At 43.1% G+C, this 13,170-nt stretch overlaps 1 protein-coding gene across 1 annotated transcript in view; it reads left to right on the top strand.

The window, feature by feature from the left end:
• Window positions 1-13,170, top strand: part of gli2a (GLI family zinc finger 2a) — a 104,314-nt gene that overhangs the window by 16,653 nt on the left and 74,491 nt on the right. Inside the window, exon 2 of the mRNA XM_041844724.2 lies at window positions 347-488. Coding sequence (XP_041700658.1) covers window positions 374-488 — 115 coding nt within the window. The 5' untranslated portion in view covers window positions 347-373. The remainder of the gene's footprint in view (window positions 1-346; window positions 489-13,170) is intronic.

The following is a 13,170-nucleotide window of genomic DNA, read 5'->3' as shown; positions in this document are numbered from 1 at the left end:
AGAAGTCTGCTTCATGTCAGAGAACTGAATAGTTTGGATTTTTTTTTAAACTCAAGCAGATTCTTTCTCATTAATTTCTCAAATTTTATACACAGTGTTGGACAGAGTGTAAAATCTGTAGAGCTCGCTTTGTTGCCAACTCGGGCACTGCTGGGGAAACACATGGAATGATACAACCAGTGAATGTGTTTTTTCTGTGCGCGCGTGTGTGTGTCCATATGTTGTGACCAAAACCACCTCCTCATTCCAAAATATCCTAGTAAAAAATGTATTGAGTGTCAATAACCTTTTTATTGGCTTTCGACGTTTTGCTTTAATCTCTCCTTCTCCCTCTCTGTTTCTCTAGGTTGACTCTGACTCCCTACTGTCCACCATGGAGACCTCTGTTCCGACAGCCACTGAGAAGAAGGAGCATAAGGGATCAGGTCTGGTTGGAAGCAGCTTCTCAGACCTGCCAAAGAAACCGTCTCCCACTACAGTGACCAGAGGTATGAATTACTAAGCAGTGGTGGAAAAAGTACTCAATTGTCATACTTGAGTAAAAGTAGAAGTCACCCAGTAAAATACCACTTGAGTAAAAGTCTAAAAGTATCTGGTTTTAAATGTACTTAAGTACAGTGATGGAAAAAGTACTCAATTGTCATACTTGAGTTAAAGTAAATAGTACATGCTATACATCAAATTCTTTATATTTGGAAAAAAAACAGACAGTACAATTGTATTGTTTTTTATATTTACGGATAGCCAGGGGAACACTCCGACATAATTTATGAAAGCATTATTTGTGTTTTGTGATTCTGTCAGATCAGAGGCAATAGGGATGACAACGAGTTACATTAGTAGGTGCGTGAATTGGACCATATTGCTGTCCTGCCTGAACTTTCGAAAACTAGTACTTTTGGGTGTCAGGGAAAATGCATGGGAGTAAAAATAACATATTTTCTTTAGGAATGTAGTGGAGAAAAAGTAAAAGTTGTCAGTGATATATAGTAAAGTACAGATACCCCAAAAAACGACCTAAGTATACTTCAAAGTATTTTTACTTACTTTACAGCACTGTGACTAAGAGCTACCACCTTCAACTATACCTCTCCAAACCTCCCACTGCTCCCCTCTCTCCACTCTCCACTCTCTCACAATAGCAGTGCTCCCAGTCAGAAGTTAGCTTCTTTGATACCCAAATCAAATACATTATAGGTGTCCCCCTGTCATACGGTATCTCCAGAAGTATTCTTCCAATATTTTCATTCTGAAAATATTTTCAATATAAAATACTTCTTGACTGAAATTGATTGTGCAGAAGGTAAAATATGTGTATTTTAAAATGCTTCAGATATTGCCTTTAGGTATTGTTTTTCTTTCGGTGGTCCATGTTGGTGTATGCTTTACATAGTGGCTTATTGACCCACTCATAAAAATAGAGATATGGAGAGGGACTGCATGTTTCAAGGATGTCAGAGACTGGGTGATGAAGAAAAAACACTATAATGAGGGTGAAAGACCTTGTTCTTACCTCATGAGTATAAACATTGTAAATTACTAAAGCTGTCTGTGGTAACAGTGGACGACACAGTGCATCAGACTCCTCTGACACCGGCGAGGACTGGGAAGTACCTTTTGATATGCTAATGAGCTGTATCTGATATTGTGGCATTGGTAAGTTATATTTAATGATAAGCTTGGTGACCTGCCATAAGCAAAGCCATATGAGCATTAATTGTTTAGAGAAATAGATTTAAGAAAAATAGGACGCTTCTCTCTGCCCTCAATGGCACCTCTTCAAAGAAATGGTGAAAGATTGTTTCCAAAAATATTAATTATATTTATTGTCTTGGAATGTACTGTACCCTATATCGGACACTTGCAATTCTTCAAACCCACATAGACCAAAGAATTGTGATAGTTGTCAATAATATTGTAAGTAATATAAAGGTGGGATAGTTTATTTTTATTTTCATGGAAAGTAGCTGCCAGGCAACTCTTATGTGATGATACCCGTAGTGGGTGTCCATCCGGTCTGGTGGGAAAAAAAGAGAGAGTGTGAGAGAAAGAGTGAGAGAAACAGAAAGTGTCAATTGAGCATGCTGGGAACAGCGTGCTGATGAAGAGGAGGAGGAGAAGAAGAAGAAGAAGAAGAGGGAGGGAGGGAGGGAGGGGAAGGAGGGAGAGAGAGAGAGAGGAAGAGAGACAAAAAGAGAGACAGAGAGGGAGAGAGACCTCTCATGTATTAAATATGAGACCTCATGTTATCATCAGTGAGTATATGTGATGATCTCTCCCCATAACGAGGACTGAGGACCTTGTTCTCGCCTCCAGAGGTTTAACATTATAAATGATAAATGACTGCATGGCGGAGCGGTTCAACTGGACTCTGAAGTCCTTCCTTCTGAGATGGACAAAGACATCTAGCGAGGGCCCACCACTGAAATGTTAATAGAACTTATCAGTCGTACATTTTTACTGTTTAATGAATGGCTTGGTGGCCTGCATCACCAAACTATAATCATCATACATTCTTTATTCACGCATTGGCAACAGCGAAAGTAGAACATTTACACCCATACTGACTTCGTTACATAGTTATAGCTCTATGTTTCTCATTTGTTTTTGTCTTTTTGATCAGTCTTTTCACTGGTCCTGTAATTAGTATGAATATAATAACAGGAATATGAATATAGGGCAGAGTTCTCCAAATCTGTTCCTGGAGAGCTACCCTCCTGTAAGTTTTCACTCCAACCCCAGTTGTAACTAACCTGATTCAGCTTATCAACTAGCTAATTATTAGAATCAGGTGTGCTAGATTAGGGTTGGAGTGAAAATTTACAGGACGGTAGCTCTCCAGGAACAGGGTTGAAGAGCCCTGATATAGGGCATAATGTGAATAAATCAATATGATAGTGTATTATTCCTAGTATATTTCTCAAAGTAACCAATATCAATGGCCTCATTCACTCAACTCTATTGAAACTACTGTTAAGTCAAAGGGTAACTAACTGAAGGATCATCAGACCACTCTCAGTGAAAGGCCTAATAAAAGCGCTCTAATGTCTGCATAAGCTTCAATGGTAAAACATCCAAGTCATTACAAATGAACAAAGTTCCAACTACAGTACCTCTTTTCCCTTCACTGGCCTGCCCTGGACACGTTGGCAGGTTGAACATCAGCATCTTACTAACAAAACTCAATTTCAGTTTCATGGAGACATGCCTTGCTAGTTAAAGGGAAACTTTACCGCTATACATTATTTGGGGTGTTTTTCCAGTCTCCTACATAATTATGAGTGATGAGAGGTGTTTCAGACATAATTATGCACCTCAGCGGTATTTTAGAATTTTCGTGCCGGGAGAGTTCAACCAATGATGTCATTGGTTGATTGAGCCTGCTGTCTGATCAAAACATTTATTTAGTCATGTTTTTTAGCAATTATTGTGGCCTTTGTGTTTCGCCAATTGCACGATCACGCTAGCAGCGAGTAGATATGTTCCTAGCTGCCACGTCATTGCAGGATATGTACGTTGACTAATTTTCCTGAGCTTTGTAAAGACTACAGCCTGACGAGAGCCCTACTTCCTTGTCCAATTGTGTTCCCACCCTCGAAGGCAGGCTTTTCAAAAACGGGTGCAGTACTAGATCCTACAGGTTCATGGGAGCTACAGTGGCTTGCGAAAGTATTCACCCCCCTTGGCATTTTTCCTATTTTGTTGCCTTACAACCTGGGGCGGCAGGTAGCTTAGTGGTTAAGAGCGTTGTGCCAGTAAGCGAAAGGTCGCTAGATTCTAATCCCCGAGCCGACTAGGTGAAAAATCTGTCGATGAGCCCTTGAGCAAGGCACTTAACCCTAATTGCTCCTGTAAGTCGCACGGGATAAGAGTGTCTGCTAAATGACTAAAATGTTAAATTAAAATTGATTTATTTGGGGTTTGTATCATATGATTTACACAACATGCCTACTATTTTGAATATGCAAAATATTTTTTATTGTGAAACAAACAAGAAATAAGACAAAAAAACAGAAAACTTGAGCGTGCATAACTATTCACCCCCCCCAAAGTCAATACTTTGTAGAGCCACCTTTTGCAGCAATTACAGCTGCAAGTCTCTTGGGGTATGTCTCTATAAGCTTGGCACATCTAGCCACTGGGATTTTTGCCCATTCTTCAAGGCAAAACTGCTCCAGCTCCTTCAAGTTGGATGGGTTCCGCTGATGTACAGCAATCTTTAAGTCATACCACAGATTCTCAATTGGATTGAGGTCTGGGCTTTGACTAGGCCATTCCAAGACATTTAAATGTTTCCCCTTAAACCACTCGAGTGTTGCTTTAGCAGTATGCTTAGGGTCATTGTCCTGCTGGAAGGTGAACCTCCGTCCCAGTCTCTAATCTCTGGAAGACTGAAACAGGTTTCCCTCAAGAATTTCCCTGTATTTAGCGCCATCCATCATTCCTTCAATTCTGACCAGTTTCCCAGTCCCTGCCGATGAAAAACATCCACAAAGCATGATGCTGCCACCACCATGCTTCACTGTGGGGATGGTGTTCTTGGGGTGATGAGAGGTGTTGGGTTTGCGCCAGACATAGCATTTTCCTTGATGGCCAAAAAGCTCAATTTTAGTCTCATCTGACCAGAGTACCTTCTTCCATATGTTTGGGGAGTCTCCCACATGCCTTTTGGCGAACACCAAACGTGTTTGCTTATTTTTTTCTTTAAGCAATGGCTTTTTTTTCTGCCCACTCTTCCGTAAAGCCCAGCTCTGTGGCGTGTACGGCTTAAAGTGGTCCTATGGACAGATACTCCACTCTCCGCTGTGGAGCTTTGCAGCTCCTTCAGGGTTATCTTTGGTCTCTTTGTTGCCTCTCTGATTAATGCCCTCCTTGCCTTGTCTGTGAGTTTTGGTGGGTGGCCCTCTCTTGACAGGTTTGTTGTGCTGCCATATTCTTTCCATTTTTTAATAATGGATTTAATGGTGCTCCGTGGGTTGTTCAAAGTTTCGGATATTTTGTTATAACCCAACCATGATCTGTACTTCTCCACAACTTTGTCCGTGACCTGTTTGGAGAGCTCCTTGGTCTTCATGGTGCCGCTTGCTTGGTGGTGCCCCTTGCTTAGTGGTGTTGCAGACTCTGGGGCCTTTCAGAACAGGTGTATATATATATATACAGAGATCATGTGACATATCATGTGACACTTAGATTGCACACAGGTGGGCTTTATTTAACTAATTATGTGACTTCTGAAGGTAATTGATTGCACCAGATCTTATTTAGGGGCTTCATAGCAAAGGGGGTGAATACATTTCCATGCACCACTTTTCCGTTATTAATATTTGTGAATTTTTTGAAAAGTACTTTTTTTCATTTCACTTCACCAATTTGGACTATTTCGTGTATGTCCATTACATGAAATCCAAATAAAAATCCATTTAAATTACAGGTTGTAATGCAACAAAATATAAAAAACGCAAAGGGGGATGAATACTTTTGCAAGGCACTGTATGTTACCGTGCACTGTCTATCTGAGATGGCTAAATAATTACAATGGCTGCTTCTGATGATTCCTCTTTCCAAGAAAAGCTGGACGATGAAGCAGTTTTTGATGTTCTTTTACATACCAACATAGGGACATACTGCCCTATTAATTTGAGCCAGAATACACTGAAGAGGAGTTGAGACAACAAGTACAAGAAATGCGAGACCAGCAAGCAGCGACGGGGAGCCATGGTCAGATTCCGATGGATCGTGTGTCTGTGACAGACCATAGAAGTTTCATTGCACACATGGATAGGAGTGTGCTGGAGACATCTAAGATCCTCTAAGATCAACTGGCGGCGGCAGCCTAGACCAGCTAGACCAGGAAGGCAAATGACAAACAAGTAAGTTGTTTTGCTGTTGGTAGCTAGCTAGCAATATAAGCTCTCTTTTCACACGATGCAGTGTTATTCAGGACAGTATAATTTCGTGATCGATTCGGCCATAACAGGGCTTGCTAGTAACACTACAAGCCAAGCTAGCCATGTTGAGCTAGCTTTGTTTTCTTTACCCAAAATGTACTGTAGCGTAATGTTATAGGTAGCTAGCTAGCCTAGCTTGCCTCAGTGCATCTTACTAGGATTAAAACTGGAGAATTTTTTTGATGATGATGACAAAGAGTAATTAAATTACTTTTGGCTTTATGACTCGTATTAGTCTATACCTGTGTGTTATAGCTAGCTAGCTAACGTGTGTTTGTAGGATGTGTAATATTCTGCATCGTGCTGCTACAGTAGGAATACAGACAGTACACAACAATTTCCCATAACAGTGTTTTTGTAATTCTCTTACAGACAATACTGCTTAGTGGCCTAGAGATTATTTTTGGAAATTGTTATACAAATTTATCAATTTTACATTTTAGTCATTTTAGCAGACGCTCTTATCCAGAGCGACTTACAGTTAGTGCATACATTTTTCATACTGGCCCCCCGTGGGAATCGAACCCACAACCCTGGCGTTGCAAGCGCCATGCTCTACCAACTGAGCTACAGGAGGATGGACAGTATGTCGGCTACAAATAAGTTGATGACTCAAGAGGAGATGTCAAAGGTCCATAACAACAGTCTCCCCTTGTATCAAAGTGACTCCGAACATCTCACTGCACCCACCAAACACACCATATGCAAGTATTCCCTTTGTAGAACTGTAATATTTATTATAGGCGTTTGTAGTATATTTTTCTTAACTGTATACAATATATGTCATACATTGCCATAACTGTTCCTGCATACTGCTGTGTAAACTCACCTCGGTCTCCAGAGCAAATAAACTTAGTCTTGAATGCAATCCATGTCTACTTTACATTTACATAAGTATTCAGACCTTTACTCAGTACTTTGTTGAAGCACCTTTGTCAGCGATTACAGCCTCAAGTCTTCTTGGGTATGACGCTACAAGCTTGGCACACCTGTGTTTGGGGAGTTTCTCCCATTCTTCTCTGCAGATCCTCTCAAGCTCTGTCAAGTTGGATGGGGAGCGTTGCTGCACAGCTATTTTCATGTCTCTCCAGAGATATTCGATCGGGTTCATGTCCGGGCTCTGACTGGGCCACTCAAGGACATTCAGAGACTTGTCCTGAAGCCACTCCTGCGTTGTCTTGGCTGTGTGCTTAGGGTCATTGTCCTGTTGGAAGGTGAACCTACGCCCCAGTCTGAGGTCCTGAGCGCTCTGGAGCAGGTTTTCATCAACGATCTCTCTGTACTCCGATCATCTTGGCCTCGATCCTGACTAGTCTCCCAGTCCCTGCCGTTGAAAGACATCCCCACAGCATGATGCTGCCACCACCATGCTTCAACGTAGGGATGGTGCCAGGTTTCCTCCAGACGTGACACTTGGCATTCAGGCCAAAGAGTTCAATCTTGGTTTCATGAGACCAGAGAATCTTGTTTCTCATGGTCTGAGAGTCTTTAGGTGCCTTTTGGCAAACTCCAAAAAGGCTGTCATGCGCCTTTTACTGAGGTGTGGCTTCCGTCTGGCCACTCTACCATAAAGACCTGATTGGTGGAGTGCTGCAGAGATGGTTGTCCTTCTGGAAGGTTCTCCGATCTCCGCAGAGGAACTCTAGAGCTCTGTCAGAGTGACCATCGGGTTCTTGGTCACCTCCCTGACCAAGGCCCTTCTCCCCTGATTGGTCAGTTTGGCCGGGCGGCCAGCTCTATGATGAGTCTTGGTGGTTCCAAACTTCTTCCATTTAAGAATGATGGAGGACTCTGTGTTCTTGGGGACCTTCAATGCTGAATACATTTTTTGGTACCCTTCCCTAGATCTGTGCCTTGACACAATCCTGCATCGGAGCTCTACGGACAATTCCTTCGACCTCATGGCTTGGTTTTGCTCTGACATGCACTGTCAACTGTGGGACCTTATATAGCCTTTCCAAATCATGTCCAATCAATTTAATTTACCACAGGTGGACTCCAATCAAGTTGTAGAAACATCTCAAGGATGATCAATTGAAACAGGATGCACCTGAGCTCAATTTTGAGTCTCATAGCAAAGGGTCTGAATACTTATGTAAATAAGGTTTTTATTATTATTTTGGTTTTTTTAATAAGCCATTTTTTTTTTTTAACTGTTTTTGCTTTGCCATTATGGGGTATTGTGTGTAGATTGCTGAGGATCTTTATTTATTTAATCCATTTTAGAATAAGGCTGTAACGAAACAAAATGTGGAAAACGTCAAGGGGTCTGATTACTTTCCGAAGGCACTGTATGTAAAAGAGTTAGCAATATCTATACCACAATGCAATTGTGAGCATACTAGGCATTCTATATTATACTATAACATCAGTCTAACTGAATATGGATGTTGTGTTGGTTGAATGTTCCAGGCAGGGTCGTGAATATTCTTCAGCTGTTGAACCTTGTCTTATGTTGGGCAATGGCAGCTTGTCTGGCAGAACTTCATGAGCTCCATGACCTTGGACTCACACTTTGGCTCTTGCCAGCCCTGTGCATGATTTTCCTCTTCCGAGTCAGATGATGTTGAGCATGAGCTTGTTCCCGGCTGAAAGCTTTCATCCAATGGATCTACAGGATCTCTACTACTAAAGCTGGTGTCAAGGTCATCATCAGCAGCAGCAGGATTAGTCTGTAGTCAGTGATTAGCCAACATTTTACAACTTTGTCTCCATCAATACACACTCAAACAAGGTACTATATCCACCCATCCCCCTCGTGTCAATAGATCATGCTGACTAACCTTCACACACAATACCTACCGCCAACAGACACCAGTCAGTCACCCACACCATCCCCTCCTTACTAATAACTCAGATTTTCTCAAATTTAGACTTCAAGCTTTACATAAACAATCAACTAAGCCTCCATAATACAGAGAGAACTACAGTAGAAGTTGTAGTCTACTTATAAACACACCAACTATGACAACAAGACACAGACCATGTTTATGCCTAGCTCCAGTGTATTTATTTGCTCATCATGGAGTCATTGAAAGATTTACAGTAGCAAAGATGACTTAAAATAGTTCCTGGTGTTGATGCCACTACAGATGTTGATGGGATCGGACTCTGTAAGTAGACACATAGGCCAGTCACGTTAGCCTCTGCGGTAGTTATTTAGCTAGCTAACGGTTAGATATGGTCCGGTAGGCTGTAGCTAACATAACCTAACGTAGCTAACATTCGCTTGCAAAGTTACAAATCACATTGCCAGATAGCAGTTGGCTAATTACATTGATTTGCTTTGGAATGTCTAACCTGCGTATTATGAAAGCTAGCTAGATTTTGGTTTATATAAACAAATGTAGTTCGCAAGCTACGTTACCTCTGCTCGACTTCTTAGTAAGGTAACCAATGAAATCTTACCCCTGCAGCCTGTGCTTGCTTGTAGTTTGCACATCCATGTAGTGAGCACCATCCCATAACTAAACTTTACAGGTGTTGTCATCACAAAAATATAAATAAATAGTTATTCGCAAGCTGATGTTCTATGAACGAGTGGCTGGTCCAGTGAGTAATGTTAGCTACCTGTTGACACCCATTCTCAGCTGGATCCACCTCGACAGGGGCGGTACTACGTCCTGAAATCGCTATGAATTCTGGATATTGTGGTTTGCTTACAACCATGAAATGTACATGGCCCGTTTCTACCGGTGAGATGCAGAAACACTCGTATTTGCGTGTAGTGAGGAAATTCTAGATTTTTATGACACATATTAGATGTCAATATCATATGAATGGACATATACAGTGAAAAAAATGTCCCTTAAAATTGTAGTCCATGACTCTTAAACCATAATGGAAGTATGTCTGGCCCCTATAGCTCTTAGTGCAAGGGGCCCTGACTAGAAGGGGAGGGGATGATGTTGGCTTGGCATGAATCCGCCTGTTCCTTGATATGCATCAGGCTGTTTCTTTAGCCGGGCCTTGTTAATGATTTTAAATGTGCACCCGCGTTCTCTGTGACAGCCCGCATTTGTCTGGCAGGGCAGGCTCTTACAGTGTGTGTGTGTGTGTGTGTGCGTGCGTGCGTGTATGTGTGGGTGTGTAGGCTGGAAGGCTGCAACACGACCTCTAGTCTGTAGGAGTTATTGGTCTGTCTCTCAGGTTGTGGTTCGTCAGTTGTAGGAACATGTGCACAGATCAGGTACTTAACACCAGGACAGTAAAACATTCAAAACTAAAGCAAACCTGGCCTAGCCTGGCTGTAGCAAATTCTCTTTCACACCGGCAAGGGAAGAGGGATGTGTAGACACAAGCTGTGTTCGAATACCCATATTATCATACTGTATACTACATACTTAATGAGTATATACTACATACTACACTGCTCAAAAAAATAAAGGGAACACTAAAATAACACATCCTAGATCTGAATGAATGAAATACTCTTATTAAATAATTTTTTCTTTACATAGTTGAATGTGCTGACAACAAAATCACACAAAAACTATCAATGGAAATCAAATGTATCAACCCATGGAGGTCTGGATTTGGAGTCACCCTCAAAATTAAAGTGGAAAACCCCTCTACAGGCTGATCCAACTTTGATGTAATGTCCTTAAAACAAGTCAAAATGAGGCTCAGTAGTGTGTGTGGCCTCCACGTGCCTGTATGACCTCCCTACAACGCCTGGGCATGCTCCTGATGAGGTGGCGGATGGTCTCCTGAGGGATCTCCTCCCAGACCTGGACTAAAGCATCCGCCAACTCCTGGACAGTCTGTGGTGCAACGTGGCGTTGGTGGATGGAGCGAGACATGATGTCCCAGATGTGCTCAATTGGATTCAGGTCTGGGGAACGAGCGGGCCAGTCCATAGCATCAATGCCTTCCTCTTGCAGGAACTGCTGACACACTCCAGCCACATGAGGTCTAGCATTGTCTTGCATTAGGAGGAACCCAGGGCCAACCGCACCAGCATATGGTCTCACAAGGGGTCTGATGATCTCATCTCGGTACCTAATGGCAGTCAGGCTACCTCTGGCGAGCACATGGAGGGCTGTGCGGCCCCACAAAGAAATGCCACCCCACACCATGACTGAACCACCGCCAAACCGGTCATGCTGGAGGATGTTGCAGGCAGCAGAACGTTCTCCACGGCGTCTCCAGACTCTGTCACGTCTGTCACATGCTCAGTGTGAACCTGCTTTCATCTGTGAAGAGCACAGGGCGCCAGTGGCGAATTTGCCAATCTTGGTGTTCTCTGGCAAATGCCAAACGTCCTGAACGGTGTTGGGCTGTAAGCTCAACCCCCACCTGTGGACGTCGGGCCCTCATACCACCCTCATGGAGTCTGTTTCTGACCGTTTGAGCAGACACATGCACATTTGTGGCCTGCTGGAGGTCATTTTGCAGGGCTCTGGCAGTGCTCCTCCTGCTCCTCCTTGCACAAAGGCGGAGGTAGCAGTCCTGCTGCTGGGTTGTTGCCCTCCTACGGCCTCCTCCACATCTCCTGATGTACTGGCCTGTCTCCTGGTAGCGCCTCCATGCTCTGGACACTACGCTGACAGACACAGCAAACCTTCTTGCCACAGCTCGCATTGATGTGCCATCCTGGATGAGCTGCACTACCTGAGCCACTTGTGTGGGTTGTAGACTCCGTCTCATGCTACCACTAGAGTGAAAGCACCGCCAGCATTCAAAAGTGACCAAAACATCAGCAGGAAGCATAGGAACTGAGAAGTGGTCTGTGGCCACCACTTGCAAAACCAGTCCTTTATTGGGGGTGTCTTGCTAATTGCCTATAATTTCCACCTGTTGTCTATTCCATTTGCACAACAGCATGTGAAATGTATTGTCAATCAGTGTTGCTTCCTAAGTGGACAGTTTGAGTTCATAGAAGTGTGATTGACTTGGAGTTACATTGTGTTGTTTAAGTGTTCCCTTTGTTTTTTTTAGCAGTGTACAGTGGGGAAAAAAGTATTTAGTCAGCCACCAATTGTGCAAGTTCTCCCACTTAAAAAGATGAGAGAGGCCTGTAATTTTCATCATAGGTACACGTCAACTATGACAGACAAAATGAGAAAAAAAATCCAGAAAATCACACTGTAGGATTTGTAATGAATTTATTTGCAAATTATGGTGGAAAATAAGTATTTGGTCAATAACAAAAGTTTCTCAATACTTTGTTATATACCCTTTGTTGGCAATGACACAGGTCAAACATTTTCTGTAAGTCTTCACAAGGTTTTCACACACTGTTGCTGGTATTCTGGCCCATTCCTCCATGCAGATCTCCTCTAGAGCAGTGATGTTTTGGGGCTGTCGCTGGGCAACACGGACTTTCAACTTCTTCCTAAGATTTTCTATGGGGTTGAGATCTGGAGACTGGCTAGGCCACTCCAGGACCTTGAAATGCTTCTTACTAAGCCACTCCTTCGTTGCCCGGGCGGTGTGTTTGGGATCATTGTCATGCTGAAAGACCCAGCCACGTTTAATCTTCAATGCCCTTGCTGATGGAAGGAGGTTTTCACTCAAAATCTCACGATACATGGCCCCATTCATTCTTTCCTTTACACGGATCAGTCGTCCTGGTCCCTTTGCAGAAAAACAGCCCCAAAGCATGATGTTTCCACCCCCATGCTTCACAGTAGGTATGGTGTTCTTTGGATGCAACTCAGCATTCTTTGTCCTCCAAACACGACGAGTTGAGTTTTTATCAAAAAGTTATATTTGGTTTCATCTGACCATATGACATTCGCCCAATCCTCTTCTGGATCATCCAAATACACTCTAGCAAACTTCAGACGGGCCTGGACATGTACTGGCTTAAGCAGGGGGACACGTCTGGCACTGCAGGATTTGAGTCCCTGGCGGCGTAGTGTGTTACTGATGGTAGGCTTTGTTACTTTGGTCCCAGCTCTCTGCAGGTCATTCACTAGGTCCCCCCGTGTGGTTCTGGGATTTTTGCTCACCGTTCTTGTGATCATTTTGACCCCACGGGGTGAGATCTTGCCTGGAGCCCCAGATCGAGGGAGATTATCAGTGGTCTTGTATGTCTTCCATTTCCTAATAATTGCTCCCACAGTTGATTTCTTCAAACCAAGCTGCTTACCTATTGCAGATTCAGTCTTCCCAGCCTGGTGCAGGTCTACAATTTTGTTTCTGGCGTCCTTTGACAGCTCTTTGGTCTTGGCCATAGTGGAGTTTGGAGTGTGACTGTTTGAGGTTGTGGACAGGT

Source organism: Coregonus clupeaformis, chromosome 23 (assembly GCF_020615455.1).
Source record: "Coregonus clupeaformis isolate EN_2021a chromosome 23, ASM2061545v1, whole genome shotgun sequence".
Taxonomy (NCBI): Eukaryota; Metazoa; Chordata; class Actinopteri; order Salmoniformes; family Salmonidae; genus Coregonus; species Coregonus clupeaformis.
Note: the sequence above shows the minus strand (reverse complement) of the source record. Positions and strands in the feature narration are given on the sequence as shown.